This window comes from Capricornis sumatraensis, chromosome 1, assembly GCF_032405125.1.
Source record: "Capricornis sumatraensis isolate serow.1 chromosome 1, serow.2, whole genome shotgun sequence".
Lineage (NCBI taxonomy): Eukaryota > Metazoa > Chordata > Mammalia > Artiodactyla > Bovidae > Capricornis > Capricornis sumatraensis.
This window is the reverse complement of record NC_091069.1, coordinates 69,006,504-69,027,805: the sequence shown is the minus strand read 5'-3', so window position 1 is coordinate 69,027,805 and position 21,302 is coordinate 69,006,504. Positions and strand designations below refer to the sequence as shown.

General features: G+C 40.5%; 1 protein-coding gene across 1 annotated transcript in view; it reads left to right on the top strand.

Moving 5' to 3' along the window:
• The window catches only part of EML6 (EMAP like 6), a 288,057-nt gene that overhangs the window by 147,624 nt on the left and 119,131 nt on the right, over positions 1-21,302 (top strand). The window contains exons 7-10 of the mRNA XM_068970681.1: positions 8,216-8,417; positions 11,248-11,385; positions 12,441-12,697; positions 17,982-18,194. Coding sequence (XP_068826782.1) covers positions 8,216-8,417; positions 11,248-11,385; positions 12,441-12,697; positions 17,982-18,194 — 810 coding nt within the window. The remainder of the gene's footprint in view (positions 1-8,215; positions 8,418-11,247; positions 11,386-12,440; positions 12,698-17,981; positions 18,195-21,302) is intronic.

The following is a 21,302-nucleotide window of genomic DNA, read 5'->3' as shown; positions in this document are numbered from 1 at the left end:
CACTCCAGACCAACTGAGAGAAATTTCTGGGTAGGATAGAGGCATCCATGTTTTAAAAACATTTTCCATGTAGGTTCTGATGAACAGTAAAGTTTGGAGCAACTGTTCTTGGTTTTTACCATATATCAGGCCTCAGTGGACCAGGTTTAAGAGCACCGATAAGTACCACCCCTTCATGGATTGCAGCCTTGTCATGGTGAAGGGGCTTGCATAACTCAATGGAGCTAGTAACCATTCCATGCAGGGCCACCAAAGATGGACAGGCCTTACTGAAGAGTTCTGACACACCATGGTCCATTGGAGGAGGAAACGGCAACCCATTTCAGTATTCTTGCCACAAGAATGAACAGCATGAAAAGGCAAAACTATATGATACCAGAAGATGAGCCCCCTCAGTAGGAAGGTGTCCAATATGCTACTGGGATGAGATGGTTAGATAGCATCATTGAATCAGTGGACATGAATTTGAGCAAACTCCAGGAGATAGTGGAGGACAGAGGAGCCTGGCGTGCTGCACTCCATGGGGTCACAAAAGGTTGGACACAGCTTAGTGACTGAACAACAACAATAAGGACCAACTCCCTTCCCCTCCCCACTGCCAGTCTTCCCTTCTTGGGCCAAATAATTAAGGAAAAAGCATTTTAAAGTTTTTCTGTGTGTCAGATATAGCCGTTCCTTCTGAGAGTCAGCAATGCTAACATATCAAAATGATAACAAACAACACAACAAATATGTTGTAACCCAGGGCTGTAACTAACAGACTCAGGGAGGACACAGCAGCAGCTTCCCAGCTCCTGGTGCTGACCCCGGCCTGGGGACAGAATCTGACCACACGCATAGCAAGCTGTTCTCCATGGAGATGTGAATCTAATAAAAACCTGCTGGTTGAAATCACAGCAACAATAACATACTTATTGATACTGAGTGCCAGACACAGATTGATACTGAGTGCCAGACATTGGGTCAAGTGTTTGAATACATGCTTGCCCTGAATCTTCATAACAGTGCTGTGATGTGTGAGTGCTAATATTCTCTCCAGGTTATGGGTGGGGAAGCCAAAGATTTGAAAGATTAAACACTTGCCATGTCACAGATCCGGGATATAAATCCAGTCCATGTCCTTAACTGTTCAATGAACTAGTGAAAAATAAGCCATGTCCTTTAGGTCTGTGTTGATATTCGTGATACTCATGGATTAGATCTCCCCATGCCCAGGTTTCAGGACTGTCACAGAGAAGATTGAAAAGTTAGTTTTCCACTTCCTGAATATAAAATCTGGGCAAAGAGCTGGTGTGAATTTGATGTTAGCCTTAGAATTTTTCTGTTGAAGTGGGTGGTTGCTCTATACTGCCATCTGCTGGCTGTCTGAACCAAGCACAGGCCAGAGCCCCATACTTCTCACAGTGGAGCTAGTGACAAGAGGAAGTCATTGAATTCAAAATGTGCACCCTTCACCAAAACGCCTTCCTCTGAAACACACACACTTTTTCATAAGAAAAGGGAATTTCTACAGTTTAAAATAATTAGGATGGTTTTCCCTGGCTCTCTTTTCACCCTTGGTGAATTTCTGACCATATTCCAAATAATGCCTTATATTTGTCTGACTGCCAGAGCAGAAGATAGGGAAGGACAGCTTTATTCCTTCCCAGTGCAGCGGTCACCTCGGCCAGCCTAGCTTGGAAATTGCGGTTAGGTTACTGTTCTCTGCATTTGTGTCAGAGAAGCTAAAACCAAGCCTGGATGGACGGGAGCAGGGACCTACATATCAGAACCTTGTTAGGAACCTGCCTCTCCACAGTGTGCGCATAAAAGCCAGTCTGGCCTGCACAACAGCAGTTAGGTTCAGAAATGAAGAAAACAGGGCGCTACTAGGAAACTGGAAGACAGCTCTGTACCCACTGAGGTGTCCTTAGGAAGCAATTCCCATTTTAAATAGTTCTCTTGGAAGTGAGAGTGGCTTAGCGTCTCGTCTGTCTCTGTAGGTAGACCCCTGGGACCGCTTGTCTGATGTGACAGAATCGAGTTTATCGGTTTGAAGAACTGAGTTTTTGTGGAGAGCCTGAGTTGGTCTCTAGGGAAAATGTTCACAGCTCACTAAATTTATGTTGTGAACAATGAAAATGAGATGACTCCTCCCTTGGCTTCTCTCTCCTTCTCCCTTGCCCCTACTTATAGTCAGGAACAATCCATATCAGTTTAACTTCATTGCTTTTGCTACATGTTAAAGCTCCTCCCTTATGCTGGTTGGTTCAGTGGACGCCTTTTTTAAAATGAAATCTGCTATAAAACACAGCCTGTGAGTTACTAAGGGAAAAGCAGCAGTGGGATCCTTAGACTCTGCCTCTCATCTCTCATTTCCCTGTGGTTTCCTTGCCAGGCCCCTTGAGGCTCTTCTAAGGATCCAAGAGCTCCCTGGGCAAGGCAGAGTCTGAATATACAGCTAGGTGCTGCATAGCTCGACTGCTTTGTCAGTCTAGTCTGGGGTGGAAGGTTCTTCTTTGTCCTAAACCTCTTAAAGACAAAGCAAATATTTTTTAAATGTTAACGTATCAATTCCATGTGATAGGTTGCTTGTTATAGTATTCTTGAACATTCTGAATGTGTTCCCCAAACAGGAAGTTAAAAAATAGTGGGGATGGTGGGAGAAAAGTGTCTGTACACTGGTGGTTCTTAGGGAGAAATTTTGTGTTCAAGCCATTTAGTTCGAGGCCATGGGGAGAACTCACCTGTTCATGCTTGTAGTGGAGCTGTGGGTGCCGGGTCTGCTTGGAAAGGTAAGTCTTTAGCACAGTCAGTGGAATCATAAAGGGATTGTGGTTTGAATATTTTGATAACTGTTGGGGTCCTTTAATGGACTGGAACCTGGCAGTCTGGAGGTGACAATAAGAAAGTGAAAGAGAGAAAGAGGCTGATACTCCCTGGTTTATGCAGAAAGCCAATAAAGTCCTTAACACAGAACTTGTGTCTCTCACGAAGGCACCGGGTGCCCTCTCAAGGTGGGGTGAAGGCACATAGTGCCTTCTTGAAAGAGTCTTAGAAGCCCAGGCAGGAGAGTGAGCAAGATGGGTCTCTGCGCTCCAAGCAATCAGTGGAAGAGAGAGAGAGAGAAAGAAAGACATGGGGACCCAAGCTCTGATGGAGCAAAGGTGCTTATGCAGAAAGCCAATAAAGTCCTTGACACAGAACTTGTGTCTCTCACGAAGCCACCGGATGCCCTCTCAAGATGGGGTGAAGGCACAGGGCGCCTTCTCGAAAGAGTCTTAGAAGCCCGGGCAGGAGAGTGAGCAAGATGGGTCTCTGCGCTCCAAGCAATCAGTGGAAGAGAGAGAGAGAGAGAGAAAGAAAGACACGGGGACCCAAGCTCTGATGGAGCAAAGGTGCTTTAATGATTTTTCTTTGAGTATATATAGGCTGTAGTACAAGAAGTTTCTTTCATCAATGATAAAGATCAGAGAACCAAATGTACAATAACCGTTACCAAGGGAACAGGGATGATGATGGTCACAACGTCAGGAGACAATCCATGTCTCAAGAAAGGGGATCGAAACTAAGCAGTTTTGTCATAAAGAGAATATTTACTAAAGGAGATTCAAGCCTGTCTCACACCATGACCCCAGTTCCTGGGAGCAGCATGCTGTTCCGCTTGAAAAGAAACAAAGGGCTTGTGAGAAACAGCAGGTAGGAATCCTCCTGTTAAACACTCCCTGACAGGTAACAGTTAAAATACATAACATATTGCTGAGATATATATGTGTATATGTATAATATGTGTGTATGTATCATTTTTATTGAGATACAGTTGAACTATAACCTTAGTTTCAGGTATATAAAATAATGTTTACATATGATGTGTGTGTGTATAATATATTTGTCTCTAAATGATAACCTCAAGTTTAGTTAACATCACTACACATAGTTATAAATTTTTTTCTTGTGATGAAAACGTTTAAGATCTATTCTCTTAGCTGCTTTTAAATACACATTACAGTATTGCTAAATGTACATGTAAATAATGCTTACATTACACCCCCAGGATTTCCCTGCTTTATGACTGGAAGTCTGTGCCTTTTGATTACCTTCACTCATTTTGCCTGCTGTCCACCCCAGTCTCTGGCAGTCACCAATCTGTTCTGTGTATCTGTGAGATTTGGGGGTTTTGTTATTTCTTTTTTAGGTTCCACATATATTCCCATAATATTTATCTTTCTCTATCTGACATATTTCACATATCCTTATGCCCTCAGAAGTCACCCACGTTGTCCCGAATGGCAAGAATTTTGTGTGTAGCTGAATAATAATCCATTATCTGTGTGTGTGTCACATTCTGTTGGCTGGTTGGTGAAGAGTTAGGTTGTTTCCATGCTGTGGCTGTGGTGAGTCGTGTTGCAGTGAACATGGGCTACAGGTACGTTTTACGGATAGTGGTTTTGTTCCCTTCAAATAACATTCAGGAGTGAAATTGCTGGATCCTCTGGTAGTTCTATTTTTAATTTTTGAGGCACCTCCATGCTGTTACCCACAGTGGCTGTGCCAGTTTACATTCCCATAGTACACAAGGGCCACCTTTTCTCCCCATTCTTGCTAGCATTTGTTATTTCTCAGCTTTAGAAAAAAAAAATAGCCATTATAATAAGTGTTAGATAATATCTCATTGTGGTTTTGATTTGCATTTCTCTGTATAGGGATGTGGAACACCTTTTCGAGTACCTGTTATCTGCATGTCTTCTTTGGAAAAATGTCTATTCAGGTCCATTTTGTAATTAGATTGTTTGGGGTTTTTGCTGTCGAGTTGTATGAGTTCTTTATATATTTTGAATATTAACTCCTTATCAGATGTATGATTTGCAAGTATTTTCTCCCATTGGGTAGGTTGCCTGGCCATTTTGTTGATTGTTTCCTTTGCTGTGAGCAAGCTTTCTTAGTTTGATGTGTTCCCACTTGTTTATTTTTACTTTGGTTGCCTTTCCTTTTGTTGTCAGAGCCACAAAGTCATCACCAAGACTGATGTCAAGGAGCTCACTGCCTATGTTTGCTTCTAGGAGTTTTAGGGTTTCAGGTCTTAGGTTCAAGTCTTTAATCCATTTAGAGTTTATTTTTGTATGTTTCTTTTATATGTGGCTGTCTAGTTTTTCCAACACCATTTCTGGAAGAGATTGTCCTTTCCCTGTTGTGTATTCTTGTATATATTATTTTAATTGATTTTGGCATGTAGATACCTGCTTACAAATGTCTGGCTCCTCCTTAGAATGCAAACTCCATTAGGGCATGAGCCTGGCTTGTTCAGTGTTTAAGCTCTAGTCTTGGGCATGTAATAGGTGCTCAATAAATATTTTTGTATGTAAACTAATGACTATATCCGTCCTCTGAAATGGTCTTGTTGAGGATGGGGAGGTTGTCTTTTATTTCTTGGTATCTCCAAAGACTCAAGAAATGTTTATGACTTTACTATCTTACTCGTTTAACAATTCTTACTGAGTACCTACCACTATACTAGGTGTGGAGGACACAAAGGTGTATAAAACTGAGAAAACTCTTGTCTTCACAGATGTTAGTAAGGGGGGGGGCAATAAATATAATAAACAAGTAAACTATCTGATTTTTTTGCTGATGTTAGAATGTAATTAATATCTCTCTTCCTGTTTCTCAAGGACGAAGTCTTATACCTCTCCTGTAATAAAATTATAGATGATGCAAAGCCTGCTAGGGAGACGACAAATTCACCCCCCTCCTAGAAGAAATAGGAATATGTTGATAAAAGCATGGGGAGGAGATACCGACAAGAAAGGGACAGTAGCAAAAGGATTTTTCCTCCTCAGCTGAGCCTCCTGCCTGTCAGCCTGCCATCTTATCCTGACTGTTTTCCCCACACATCTGTCCTTTCCAACCCTGAAAGCCCGCGGTGGTGTTTGCCGTGGAGGATTTTGAGTGAGTGACCCTGAAACTAGCCGTTGCCAAGGTATCGCTACTTACTACTCACAGCAGGAATAATAAATCTGCCTGCGTGCTGTCTCCATCCATTTCAAGATACAGAGCAATGCATTCAGAGCAGGGGGTAAGGAGAGCTATCTCATGTAAGGATAGCCTTATCCCTTAAAAAAATTCTATTTTGTAGATAAATTCATTACCTCATTAGATCCTTTTAAGATCATTATGAGCTAAGATGAGGATTTCAGTTAGGGTGTCCAGATACCACCAACTAACTCTTCTATCATCCAGCATTTGTCTTGAAATTTTTTTTAACAGATTGTACTTTTTAGAGCAGTTTTAGGTTCACAGCAAAATTGAGTGTACAGATATTTCTCCTATACTTCTGCTCTCCTACACACGCAGCCTCCCTATCAACATGGCCCACCAGAATGGTACAATGGTTACAGTGGATGGACCTGCATTGATATATCATCTCCCAAAGCCTATAGTTCACATTAGGGTTCACTCTGCGTGTTGTATTAATATATTCTTTGAGTTTTGACACGTATAACATGTACCTACCATTATGGATCCTACAGACTCTCACGACACTAAGAATCCTCTGTGTGTCTGCCTATTCATTCCCGTGTCTTAGACCTTTTCATTCCGCAATAAAGTAATTAGAATTTTATTGAATAGATCTGAAATTTTTGATAGAATTATTTAATAGGTCTTTCGACATACTAAAGCTGCTTTCCTGGTTAATACATATTTCAAAAAATGTAAATTTAATTATTTTTAGAGCCTGCTTTACTTCCAGAATGGTCCTGATTTGGATGATAAATTACATGGTCTCCATAATTATAGTCTACGTTTATGGTCCCCAGAGAGAAGGGGAGTCTCCCTGGGACGCCAGTCGGTATAGAGCAGGACTGAAGTCCAGGTACTCTGACTTCTGTTCGTTTCTGCAACAGAGACACAAAGCCCACTGGAGAGGCAGCTCAGATCTTCAAAGGTTATCACATCCTTAAGTAGTTTGAAGTAGTTGTGAAAGTGGGATGGCTTATGTACTTCTAATTCAGACGAGAAGATTCACTGTGTAAGTAAATAAATAAATGTACCTTGTAAGGAACAGAATAGACCACAAGAAGTCCACACAATCAAAACTCAGGCAGGCAAGTTGAGAATCTACTTAGAGAGGATGGAATGATATGAGGGGGAAGGTTGGATTTAAAAGGAGTACTGCACTTTTAGAGAAGTTTCCATAAATTGTTAAGTCAATGAAGTATAATATCTTCAAATGTTTGATGGTATTCTGAGACTGAAATTGGAGTTTCATTTGCGTATTTCTGGGACATGGTGCATCTGTTATCCAGCAGAATGAGGCTCGGTTCTGATCAAATACATACTATATACTTGCCTAATATGATAATTAACTGTTCTGTAGTATCACCCACATGTAATTATCTTACAATGCTAGCATCCTAAGGATTGAAGTGATTATTAACTTTTCCATAGCAAGTCAGAAGGAAATTATTTTAAAGGAGGTTAAGTTTTCATTAAGACCAATTCCTGCTCTTATATTCACTTTAATGTCATATTTAATATAGACTTTGCTGTATCTTCCCAACCCAGGGATCAAACCCAGGTATCCCGCATTACAGCAGATTGTTTACCAACTGAGCCACAAGGGAAGCCCAAGAATACTGGAGTGGGTAGCCTATCCCTGCTCTAGCGGATCTTCCTGACCTGGTTCTCCAGATCTGCTGGAGGGGATAGTCTGGGTTGGGAAGATCCGCTGGAGCAGGGATAGGCTACCCACTCCAGTGTTCTTGGGCTTCCATTGTGACTCAGCTGGTAAAGAATCCTCCTGCAGTGCGGCAGACCTGGGTTTGGTCTCTGGGTTGGGAAGGTCCCCTGGAGAAGGGAAAGGTTACCCACTCCAGTATTCTGGCCTGGAGAATTCCATGTACTGTATAGTCCATTGGGTCGCAGAGAGTCAGACATGACTGAGCACTTTGACTCACTCACTTCACTTGCTATAAAACCACATAGTTAGCCTAAGTCAGACAGGAAAGAGCAGTCTTTCCTTTACAAAACAGGTTACAAGGGGTGTGGTCGGGGCCAGCACATGGAAGGCAGTGGTCAATAATGCAGAGTGCTGTGTGGCTTGGTTGTCCACCCCCAGGCATTGTTTGGCTATGTTACCTTAGAGGCTCTCCTGCTGACAAGGTTTTAACTTCAGGTGTTTTATCTGTGAATGGTGCAGAAGTATGCTTTTACTTTACTCGTGTATTTTCTTTGTCAGGCCTCTCTATCCGGAGTGTGTGCTGGAAAGCAGACCGCCTCCTAGCAGGGACCCAGGACAGCGAGATATTTGAAGTAATCGTGCGAGAAAGGGACAAACCAATGCTGATCCTGCAGGGTCACTGTGAGGGGGAGCTCTGGGCTCTGGCCCTGCACCCCAAGAAGCCACTGGCCGTGACGGGCAGTGATGACCGCTCTGTCAGGTGAGGCCCCAGCAGTGTTGCCGTAACCTCACACACCTCCCTGGGATGACAGATTGATTTTGCCCAAGCTTGCTTGTTACTTTAAGAGAAGGATAACCCACAGTGCAGAACCTCACAGTTTCCAAACAGAATGCTGAGACATTTTGCTTAACAACAGTTGGCTTCTTGATCTCTTTTTGTTGCTATCTTTCTTGGGCCCCATATTAAGTCAAGAAAATGTTCTCAGAAGTGAAAATACACTCCCACTGGTTAGATTGGCCTCCAGGTTTCTTTCAGTTGAAGATGTGAGCTGAGTTCATTCATCTGTGATAAAGTCATATTTCCCCCTCATATCTTCTGTCCTTCTGGGGGCAGCTTAGCAGTTTCACAGCTTACTCACTTTTTATCAGTTTAGTTGGAGATTAGAGATCTCAAATAGAACTGAAGTTCTGATTTTCCAAAGTCATCTTTAGCATGAGAGTCATTAATTCTTTCTTTGTAAATTCTCATGTGGAATTTTGAGCAATGTCCTCAAATCAAGGGAAAGTGCTGGTTCCTAAGAAAATGGCTGATTTTATTAGGGTCTCAGGGGTTCTTACTATGGATCACTTGTTGTTTGAGAGCTCGACAGTAATAAAATGAGCAGAATACTATGCTTCCACTGTTCTTGTGACTGTTGAGAGACTGGAACATATGATTTGAAAGTGTGAGATGAAAGCTGTTACACTGAATCCAGCATTTTTGTATTTACTACTGAACTTTAAATGTGCTCAACAATAAGCAGGCCAGAAAGAGAGTCTGTGGCAGTGAGAGGAAGAGACTGATTGATCAATTCATCGATGGATTACTGCTTCTAAGTTTGAATAGCTAAACAGGAGGACTGGACACAAGACCTAAGGTCATTACTCTCCCTCCCCACCCTTATTCTGTATTTTTGTGAATCCAGTCAAGATGCAGTCAGTATATTCATTAGCATAAATCCAAAGATAAATCCACTGTTCAGTTTGCACCCAGCACTAAAGTCTCATCAATCTAAAAATCAGTGAAAACAATTACAGCTATCTCTACATGTGCTATGAATGTTTATTTGGCTTCTTACTTCTCTTTACTTCCTGCCTTCCTCTCTTCCTTTCCCTTCCGTTACTCTGAGCCAAACCAATGCCACCAAGTTATTCAACGTCCAAGAAATGCAATTCATACCCCTCCAGATAGAAAGGATTTCAAGAAAGTTTTTAGCTTTTGTAATTTAACAACTATGTTGAATCTTAGAATTGTAAAGAGCCCTTACTGCCAGAATTTGTATTACTCCCTTTAACCATTAATTTGGCTAAGATATTAAATGGAATTTGACACTCTGAGTATTGAAATTTACCAGGGGTATAAGTCATAACTGAGAAAGGTTAGCTTAGTGACTTTAAAAGGATAGTGCAGTTTGCTGAGGAGTGGTGGTTTCTTCATGCTAGTAAAGCAAAGCTTACATTGCTTAAAATAGTACACGGCTAAAAACAGCATGAAACTATGAATAATGGAAAGGGTATTGAAAGCGTACCCTGAGTTTTAAGCTGAGTAGCACAGGCTGCCTCAGGGATAGGCAGACTCCATTGGCCAGCCCAACATGACAAGACAGGTGCCCCTGTCCCTCCTGATGGCAGGACGCACTTAGGAAAACACCACATTTGACTTACTCTTGCCTCTTTATCACAAGAGCTTAGATTCTCAGCCACCCTTGCCCCCGCCACAGATATTGTTGTTTACGTATTAAGAGAAGACTGCCTTTAAAGTGGTAACAGAAAGAGGTCACATACCACAACTGCAAGTCATATAGAAACTCTTATTCGAATCCTCAGATATTTAGTTCATGGTCTCTCAGTCTGAAGTGCTTGGATTAGGTGTTCTAAGAGCTGCCCTTACAAGTGATCTCTGTTTCTCCAGCAGTAGTCTGCTCATCAGCCAGGGGGCCCAGTGAAGTATTCCCCCTCTCCTGGCCAAGAGGGGCCCTGTCAGTAGTGGGGCACCAGGGATTTTTGAGGAGTTTTGGCATATGACTGTGTACAGCCAGCTTGGAATCCTCCTCAGCAGGGGTACCATTTGTTCTTCTCCATCTCAGATACTTTTTCTTGCTCAGGAGACCAACAAACATAATATGCATTTTAGTCTATATTTACATAACACAGTTTCTAGAAGAAAACCCATATATAAAAAACAACTAATAATAACAGCAAGGCAATGGCACCCCACTCCAGTCCTCTTGCCTGGAAAATCCCATGGACAGAGGAGCCTGGTGGGCTGCAGTCCATGGGGTCACTAAGAGTCGGGCACGACTGAGCAACTTCACTTTCACTTTTCACTTTCACGCATTGGAGAAGGAAATGGCAACCCACTCCAGTACTCTTGCCTGGAGAATCCCAGGGACGGAGGAGCCTGGTGGGCTGCTGTCTATGGGGTTACACAGAGTCGGACCCGACTGAAGCGACTTAGCAGCAGCAGCAGTAGTACCTCTTATCCTGTAAGTGTTATTAACACCCATTGGTATAAATCAGGAACAATTTTTAATCTCCAAAGAGAAAAGTATAATTTTGTATGAAGTAGTATGTAAAATTTCCTAATTTTTGAATCTCAAAATCTTTGAAAATATCTCGTTTTATTTCTTGCTGGATATTTCAAATGGAGAAAATCACCCAAAGATAGACCAAACACCTTTGCAGCTTCCCAGACATGCCGAGAGGAAGGAGACTGGTGTGATGTTACTGCGTCCTTTTTTGTTACTATCACCATGATGAACAGGCCTTTGGCCTTGGGCTGGCTGATGACTATGAGAAAGTGTTTTGTTTTGACTTTGAACTGTGCTTAGGCTATGGAGCCTGGCTGACCATGCCTTGATTGCCCGCTGTAACATGGAGGAAGCAGTTCGCAGCGTTGCTTTCAGCCCTGATGGATCTCAGTTGGCCCTGGGCATGAAGGACGGATCTTTCATTGTTCTCCGAGTCAGGCACGTACTACCGGTATTGAAAATGACATTAGAGATATGCTTCTGTTAAAAATTAATTCTCCAGGTCAGAATGTTTGCCAGGACTTCAGGAAAAAATGCATTTTCTGTTTTGAATAGGGAGATACGCAATCCCCCATCTGTAATTGGCAGATCTGAACACCGAAAATCTGAAGTTCTTTGGTAACTTATTTGGCAGCACAGCCTGACCCAGTGAACTGATGTGAAATTGTTTACAGTCTGTTAGTCTCCTTTTTTTTTAATGTAATTTTTTTCTCAATATATATATTTTGTTGAAGTATAGTTGACTTATAGTGTTTCAGGTGTACAGCGAGGTAATTCAGTTACACACATATCTATTAATCTCTTAGTAGGAATAATCATATTCATGTGATTTGCTGCAGAATATTAATGTGTTCAAAAGGGGTCGCTGCCCTAGCTCCTACGGGGCTATTGCATAATATATGTGAACCTTTCCAAAATGCAGTGAGTGATCAACTCCCAAGCACGTCTTGTCCTAAGGGTTTTAGGTAAGAGATTATGGGCTTTTAATGAGACGAGAAAAAGGAAGGAAAAGGAAAGCCGCCTCTAATAGCACCAGATTTTTAGAGGTGAGCTGGAGTAAAAGATTTTTTTCCACCTATAATCACTAACAAAATGGAACATTTCCTATTTATTAACATCTGATATTATTTATACTATACAAAAACTATGACCCACTCTTGTATTTCCTTCAAATAACCTTGGTTATTCTTTGGGATTACGCACTTTGTAATTATAGAAAGGAAACGAAGCTATAAATCAGATACTGTATCTCACATAACAAATTCTATATAGCTTTAAAAATGCTGTTGACATGGTTTATTACACTAAATTCTCATTACCAGCTACACATAACTCATTACCAAATGGGTGAGCAACCTTTTCTTTCTTTGCTTAGCGATGTATGAGAAGATGGCTAATTACCAAATTTTCAGTGACGCACAAACTTTAAAGCATAATTTGAGGTTCCTATCCCTAGATTTGCTATTTATCACTTTGCTTTTTTATTCTTTCAGAGATATGACAGAAGTGGTTCATATCAAAGATCGAAAAGAAGTCATTCATGAAATGAAATTTTCTCCAGATGGTTCTTATCTCGCAGTGGGATCCAATGATGGCCCAGTAGACGTCTACGCTGTCGCCCAGAGGTATAAGAAAATTGGAGAATGCAACAAGTCTCTCAGTTTCATCACACACATTGACTGGTCTTTGGATAGTAAATACTTGCAAACTAATGATGGTGCTGGAGAACGGCTGTTCTACAAAATGCCATGTAAGTCACAAGGGCATTAAATGTTTGTGCAAAACATAGCTCTGAACCATGGCAGAAAATGTATGAGGATATTCTTAGGACCTGAGGGCAAGGAGTATTTTCTCAAACAAGACCCTCAGATCACAAACTCTCAAAGAAAAGATTTATAAACTGAAGCACATTAAAATAAAAAAATTATTCCCCAACAAAAGAGACCATGAATAAAATGAAAAGGCAGTGCCTAGGTTGGGCATAAAAACTTGGGATTATTATAATGGACAGAGGCTATTCAGGTGACCTTTGAATAACACGGGTTTGAACTTCATGGATCTACTTCTGTAGATTTTTTTTAAGTAGTAAGTACTAGAGTACTACATACTAAGAGGTTGGTTGAATCCATCGATGTAGAACCATGAATGCATATGGTCTGAGTTGTACATGGATTTTTGACTCCCCTGAGTGGTTCAAGAGTCAACTGTATACCTAGACTGTATACAGAGGATGCCTAAAGATAAGGAAAAAGAAAAATTACTAGGAAAATACAAAAAAAAACCCTGAAAATTTGAGGAACACAATCCTAAACTACTGTGATTACTTTAGTCTCTCTATGTGTTCTTCATAATTGGAAGCTTTTATTATGTGATTACTTGGTGAAAAGTGCTAATTGGGATTAACAAAACCACACATATTATTTGTAACCCCCACTACAACTTCTATAAAAAATTCATCTTATTTACATAATACTCATTTAGTAATGCTTAGTTTATAATACTAAAATGTCATAAATACAAATTTATGTATTATCAGTTCAGTCACTCAGTGGTGTCCAACTCTTTGCGACCCCATGAACCGCAGCACGCCAGGCCTCCCTGTCCATCACAAGGTCCCAGAGTCCATCCAAACCTAAGTCCATTGAGTCGGTGATGCCATCCAACCATCTCATCCTCTGTCGTCCCCTTCTCCTCCTGCCCTGTATCTTTCCCAGCATCAGGGTCTTTTAGAATGGGTCAGCTCTTCACATCAGGTGGCCAAAGTATTGGAGTTTCAGCTTTAACATCAGTCCTTCCAATGGACACCCAGGACTGATCTCCTTTAGAATGGACTGGTTGGATCTCCTTGCTGTCCAAGGGACTCTCAAGACTCTTCTTCAACACCACAGTTCAAAAGCATCAATTCTTTGGCTCTCAGGTTTCTTTATAGTCCAACTCTCACATCCATACATGACTACTGGAAAAACCATAGCCTTGACTAGGCGGACCTTTGTTGGCAAAGTAATGTCTCTGCTTTTTAATATGCTGTCTAGGTTGGTCATAATTTTCCTTCTAAGGAGTAAGTGTCTTTTAATTTCATGGCTTCAATCACCATCTGCAGTGATTTTGGAGCCCAGAAAAATAAAGTCAGCCACTGTTTCCCCATCTATTTGCCATGAAGTGATGGGACCAGATGCCATGATCTTCGTTTTCTGAATGTTGAGCTTTAAGCCAACTTTTTCACTCTCCTCTTTCACCTTCATCAAGAGGCTCTTTAGTTCCTCTTCACTTTCTGCCATAAGGGTGGTGTCATCTGCATATCTGAGGTTATTGATATTTCTTCTGGCAATCTTGATTCCAGCTTGTGCTTCTTCCAGCCCAGCATTTCTTATGATGTACTCTGCATAGAAGTTAAATAGGCAGGGTGACAATAGACAGCCTTGACATACTCCTTTTCCTATTTGGAACCAGTCTGTTGTTCCATGTCCAGTTCTAACTGTTGCTTCCTGGCCTGCATACAGGTTTCTCAAGAGGCAGGTCAGGTGGTCTGATATTCCCATCTCTTTCAGAATTTCCCACAGGTTATTGTGATCCACACAGTCAAAGGCTTTGGCATAGTCACTAAAGCAGAAATAGATGTTTTTCTGGAACTCTCTTGCTTTCTCGATGATCCAGCAGATATTGGCAATTGATCTCTGGTTCCTCTGCCTTTTCTAAAACCAGCTTGAAAATCTCAAAGTTCACGGTTCACGTATTGCTTGAAGCCTGGCTTGGAGAATTTCAAGCATCACTTTACTAACGTGTGAGATGAGTGCAATTGTGCAGTAGTTTGAGCATTCTTTGGCATTGTCTTTCTTTGGGATTGGAAAGAAAACTGACCTTTTCCAGTCCTGTGGCCACTGCTGAGTTTTCCAAATTTGCTGGCATATTGAGTGCAGCACTTTGACAGAATTTCAAAGATTTCACAGAAAATCTTTCAGAATTTGAAATAACTCAACTGGAATTCCATCACCTCCACTAGTTTTGTTCATAGTGATGCTTCCTAAGGCCCACTTGACTTCACATTCCAGGATGTCTGGCTTTAGGTGAGTGACCCCACCTATGTGATTATCTGGGTCGTGAAGATCTTTTTGTTTTGTACGGTTCTTCTGTGTATTCTTGCCACCTCTTCAATTTTTGAATAATGATTTTTTGTAATGTAAGATTAAAATTTTAATGTTTAACATAATTTTATCATAATTTTTTATTGAAAAATCAATTTTACCATGAAATAAAGTGTAACATGGACTTCCCAGGTGGCACTAGTGATAAAGAACCCACCTGCCAGTGCATGAAATGTGAGAGGTATGGGTTGAGAAGATCCCCTGGAGAAGAGCCTGGCAACCCACTCCAGTATACTTGCCTGGAGAATCCCATGGACAGAGGAGCCTGGTGGCCTGCAATCCAGAGGGTCACAGAGAATCAGACATGACTGAAGCACACATATATGCAAGGTGTAACTTAATAAAATGTCAACATTTTTAAGACTCTCTGCCCTGCCAGTTCATCAGTTTACCGTTACTGGGTGCATATTTCTTTGTGTCTGCTTTCTTTGCTTGACTGTATTTCATATATATTTTCCTATGTGAAAAAAGATGGAACACACGTTTGTCATTTGCAATAAACAAATTACACTCTGCACAGTGATAATATCATAATTTTCTTTCTTATCCTCCTACTGTTGAGCTTTTGGGCTTATTTCTAGTTTCTTGGCTGATATCCACAGTAAAACTCCAAATATCTTTGTAGAGGTGGGATTTTCTCTTCTATGTTACTTACTTGGACTGTGTTCTTTAAGCAGGGACACTGGATCAAGAATATATTCAAACTATCAGCTCTGATTCTATGGTCTTAAAAATGGACATAATACTATGCTAGAGTCCAGAATTGCCAGTCTGACAATGCACCAGTAATGTGCAGGTAGCATTTATTCTCATAGATTGTTCATTTGAAAATGTTTGTTACTGTTGAGGGGAAAGTATGAGTTAATTGTCTTGATTTTGAATTTTTAAATAGTGTATCACTAAGCATTTTTCCCAGCATTCCTTTTCTGTGGGCTTCCTCCTTTGTGTGCTCCCAGAGGACATCCCTTGCTAACTGCTGGTGGAAACTGGGTATTGTGCCCTGTACTTAAGAACATAGCAAGCAAAATTGTCAGGACTCTTTTCCCCAACCAATTATATTTCATCAAAATTTGGTAGATTTTTATCATGTAGCACTTTAAACAGCAAAGTCCATTCATTTTTTTCATTAATTAATTGAAGCTGGTTTTTTAAAAGATCACTTCTCTGGCTCTTGGAATTATGAAAGTAGGAGTTCAGAACAAACTTTTTAAAAACCAGAAAAAAGTTGGTAACTGTGATGATATATAATTTAATAATAGTCATTTTTTCAATAACACAAAGCATAATATCTTGTGTATCCAAATAATTAAGGTCAAATAAACATCAGTTCAGTTCAGTTGCTCAGTTGTGTCTGACTCTTTGTGACCCCATGGACTACAGCACGCCAGGCCTCCCTGTCCATCACGAACTCCCAGATTTCACTCAAACTCACATCTATCTAGTTGGTGATGCCATCCAGCCATCTCATCCTCTGTCATCCCCTTCTCCTCCTACCTTCAATCTTTCCCAGCATCAGGGTCTTTCCCAACGAGTCGGTTTTTCGCATCAGGTGGCCAAAGTATTGGAGTTTCAGCATCAGTCCTTCCAATGAATATTCAGGACTGATTTCCTTTAGGATGGACTTGTTGGATCACCTTGCTGTCCAAGGGACTCTCAAGAGCCTTCTCCAATACCACATTTCAAAAGCATCAATTCTTCTATGCTCAGTTTTCTTTATAGTCCAACTCTCACATCCATTCATGACTACTGGAAAAACCATAGCTTTGACTAGATAGACATTTGTTGGCAAAGTGACATCTCTGCTTTTTAATATGCTGTCTAGGTTGGTCATAGCTTTTCTTCCAAGGAGTAAGCTAGTCTTTTAATTTCATGGTGGCAGTCATCATCTGCAATGATTTTGGAGCCCCCCAAAATAAAGTCTGACACTGTTTCCACTGTTTCCCCATCTATTTGCCATGAAGTGATGGGACCAGATGCCATGATCTTCGTTTTCTGAATGTTGAGCTTTAAGCCAACTTTTTCACTCTCCTCTTTCAGTTTCATCAAGAGGCTCTTTAGTTCTTCACTTTCTGCCATAAGTGTAGTATCATCTGCATATCCAAGGTTATTGATATTTCTCCCAGTAATCTTGATTTCATCTTGTGCTTCATCCAGTCCAGCGTTTCTCATGATATACTCTGCATATAAGTTAAATAAGCAGGGTGACATTATACAACCTTGGCGTATTCCTTTCCCGATTTGGAACCAGTCTGTTGTTCCATGTCCAGTTCTAACTGTTGCTTCTTGATCTGCATACAGATTTAGCAGGAGACAGGTCAGGTGGTCTGGTATTCCCATCTGTTTAAGAATTTCCACAGTTTGTTGTGATCCACACAGTTAAAGGGTTTAGTATAGTCAATAAAGCAAAAGTAGATGTTTTTTCTGGAACTCTCTTGCTTTTTCTATCATCCAATGGATGTTGGCAGTTTGAACTCTGGCTCCTCTGTCTTTTCTAAAGCTAGCTTGAACATCTGAAAGTTCACAGTTCATGTACTGTTGAAGCCTGGCTTGGAGAATTTTGAGCATTACTTTGCTAGCTTGTGAGATGAGTGCAATTGTGCGGTAGTTTGAGCATTCTTTGGTATTGCCTTTCTTTGGTAGTTTGAGACATTAGATTTAGTACAATGATCATTTCTTTTCTCATATCTTGAGTTTTGAGCCTGTGCTTTCTTTAAATCCTGCTAGGGGAAAAAAATCGCCAGTTCGGGAAAGAGATTAGAATTTATAGTTTCCTTAGTTTATAAACATTTTAAAACAAAGGTTTTAGACTTCTTGAGAAAAATGTATAAATAAATTAGAACATGATTTTTATTTACATGTAGCATTATATTAAAGTGTATTGATTATTTTCAGCTGGGAAGTCTTTAACGAGTAAAGAAGAAATCAAAGGGATTCCCTGGGCCTCCTGGACATGTGTGAAAGGCCCAGAAGTGAGTGGAATTTGGCCAAAATACACTGATGTCACTGACATCAACTCAGTGGATGCAAATTACAACAGTTCAGTGTTGGTGTCTGGAGATGATTTTGGACTGGTTAAATTGTTTAAATTTCCTTGTCTCAAAAAAGGTAAGGCCAAAAGAAATGCTTCATTGAATGAAGATTTAATCTGGGATATATATATAGTATAATTAAGGCTTATTTTCTTGATGTCCATTAGTGCAGACTATTCATTTTATATTTATATATATATTTACTCTAATACTTTTTAGTAAAGTTTTATATCTTCTGCTTTTGACATTCTGAAATATATGTGGTTTTGCAAATTTAAGTCAGCATTTGTTAACAGAGATACTACTCAACATTTTGTGATCCATAAACCTCACATTTCACATTTTAAACAAGTTATATTCTATTTTATTTATATCTATGTAAATATAATAATTTAAATTATATGTTACATTAAAATATTGTAATTAAAATTCATTTATGCGTTACAGCTAATTATGCTTATACATAGGAAGCAAAGCTACTCCTTATAGACTTATTTAAAATAAAATCTGAAAGTGATTGTTCTGGTGATTATACACTTTGTGGACTGCTTCTCATAGCACTAATTTTGCACACCAGACTAACATAATTGGTGAAATTTTTATAGAATTATAGTTGATTTACAGTGTATTAATTTCTACTGTACAGAAAAGTGATTCTGTTTTATATATATATCGATATTATATATCTATATATACATACAGATAAATATACATTCTTTTAAAATTGTTTCCTGTTATGGTTTATCAATAGAGTATTGAATATAGTTCCCTGTCCAATACAGTAGGCCCTTTTTGTTTATCCATTCTATCTATATATTATAGTCTACATCTGCTAATCCCAAACTCCCAATCTGTTCCTTCCCCAACTCCCCTCCCACTTGGCAACCACAAGTCTGTTCTTTATGCCTATGAGTCTACTTATGTTTGGTAGATAAGTTCATCTGTGTCATATTTTAGATTCCGTATATAAGTGACATCACATGGTATTTTTCTCTTTCTGACTTAACCCCACTTAGTTTGGTGATCTCTAGATCCATCCATGTTGCTGCAAATGGCATTTCATTCTTTTTATGGCTGAGGAGTATTCCACTGTGTATATTACCCATCTTCTGTATCCATTCATCTGTTGATGGACATTTAGATTGTTTCCATGTCTTGGTCTTTGTGAATAGTGTTACTGGGAACATTGGGGTGCATGTATCTTTTTGAATTGTAGCTTTGTCTGAATATATGTCCAGGAATGGGATTGCAGGATCATATGGTAGTTCTATCTTTAGTTTTTTGAGGAACCTTCATACTGTTTTCCATTATAGTTGTACCAACTTACTTACCCACCAACAATGTAGAAGGGTTTCATTTTTTCCACACACTCTCCAGCATTTGCTGTCTGTAGACTTTTTAGTGATGGCCATTTAGTGTGAAGTGGTACCTCACTGCAGTTTTAATTTGCATTTCTCTAGTAATTAGCAGAATTGAACATCTTTTCATGTGCCTGGTGGCCACCTGTATGTCTTCTTTAGAAAAATGTTTGTTTAGATCTTCCACCCTGTTTTGTTGTTTGTTTTGTCGTTGTCGAGTTTTATGACCTGTTTGTATATTTTGGAATTTAAGCCCTTGTTGGTTGCACCATTTATAAATATTTTCTCCCAGTCTGCAAATTTGTCTTTTCATCTTGTTTATGGTTTTCTTTGTTGTGCAAAACTTGTAAGTTTGGTTAGGTCCCATTTGTTTATTTTTGCTTTGGAGAGACTGATAACTGGTGATATTTTTGAGAGAGAAATTTGACTCAAAACCCTTTCTGCCCTTGCATCTTGTCCTTTTGTTTTATTGTTGTCACTTCAATTTTTCTGGCACCTCAGGCTTTGTAGAATGTGACTGAATTAATTATGTAATGATCCTGTCCTCTTCTTCATTCAAAAGTGGAGGCAAATCCTATACACAGGCTTTTCTGAGACTCCCTGCCTGTACCCTGAACATCTGATTTTGGGAAAGTAATCAGTAGAGATATGCTGTTGCTTAAAAACCCTTTCACTTTCACTTGAATGCTTTTAAATTAAGCATGGAAAGAGACTGAAAATGTAATCAGAAAGGTTTTTTGCAGCTAACTGGCAGTTTCAAAGCAGTGAATTTTGGTACAAAATTGAACATAAAGTGCATAGGAGAAACAACCATCACTTCCACTTGACAAGATGACCATCAGTTTAAAATGCTTGAGGAACAAGATGGCGGAGGAGTAGGTGGACGTGGAGTACATCTCTCCCCACGGATACATCAGGAATACACCTTCAGACACAGAACTGCATGCAGAACACCAGCTGAGAGTGGACAGAAGCACCTGATCAGCAGAAAAGAATATATAGACCCATGCAAAACTCGGTAGGACAAAGGAACTAGGGGAAAAAATGGGAGCGTTAGTAGGACTGGACCTGCCCTTGGCGGATGGGGGACCTGAAGCAGGGGTCCGATCCCCACATCGGGGCAGTTGTCTGAGTCAGAGGAGAAACATTTAAGGCTGAGAGGGAAATAGCCTAAATGGAATGAGAATCAGACAGTCCTTGCCGCAGCCATACATACCCTAGATGGCACAGTGGCTGGAAGCTGGAGTTTAGGGATTGGGGAGCAATCCCAGGGCAAGGGCTGCTGTTGACTGTGGAGACAGATCTAGGGAATGTGAGGAAGGAGATTGTGGTGGGAAGTGCCTGTGGAGGAAAGTCGGCAGCCATGGAAGCAGGCTGATGCAGTTGAGTCATGAGTGGGGCAGGTAGCCATCACCATAGCCTCTCTCCCCCCATCACCATAGCCTCTCCCCAGCCAGAACCCCCGTGACCCAGGCAGCTGCACTCCCTCCACACTTGGCCCTCACAGGGGCAAACCCAAGTCCTTCAGGGCAGCCCCAGGAGCAAACCCCAATGGATGACCCATATCCAGAAGTGGAAATAAAACCACAATTGTAACCCTGGGACAGTGTGACTAAGGAGGAAGACCCAAAAGCCTCCCACCAGCTATACAAGCTGCAGATTAAATCCACACGATCAACTAGGCAGACTCTGTGTCTGTGGAATATATAAAAGGTCATTGAGAGCCCCTGCAAAAGAAAATGCACTAGTTCTGATAGCTGTAGACATTGGAGACAAGATCACAGAATAGGAGCAGATTAGAATCTGAGCTGCCCCCACAGTAGGTC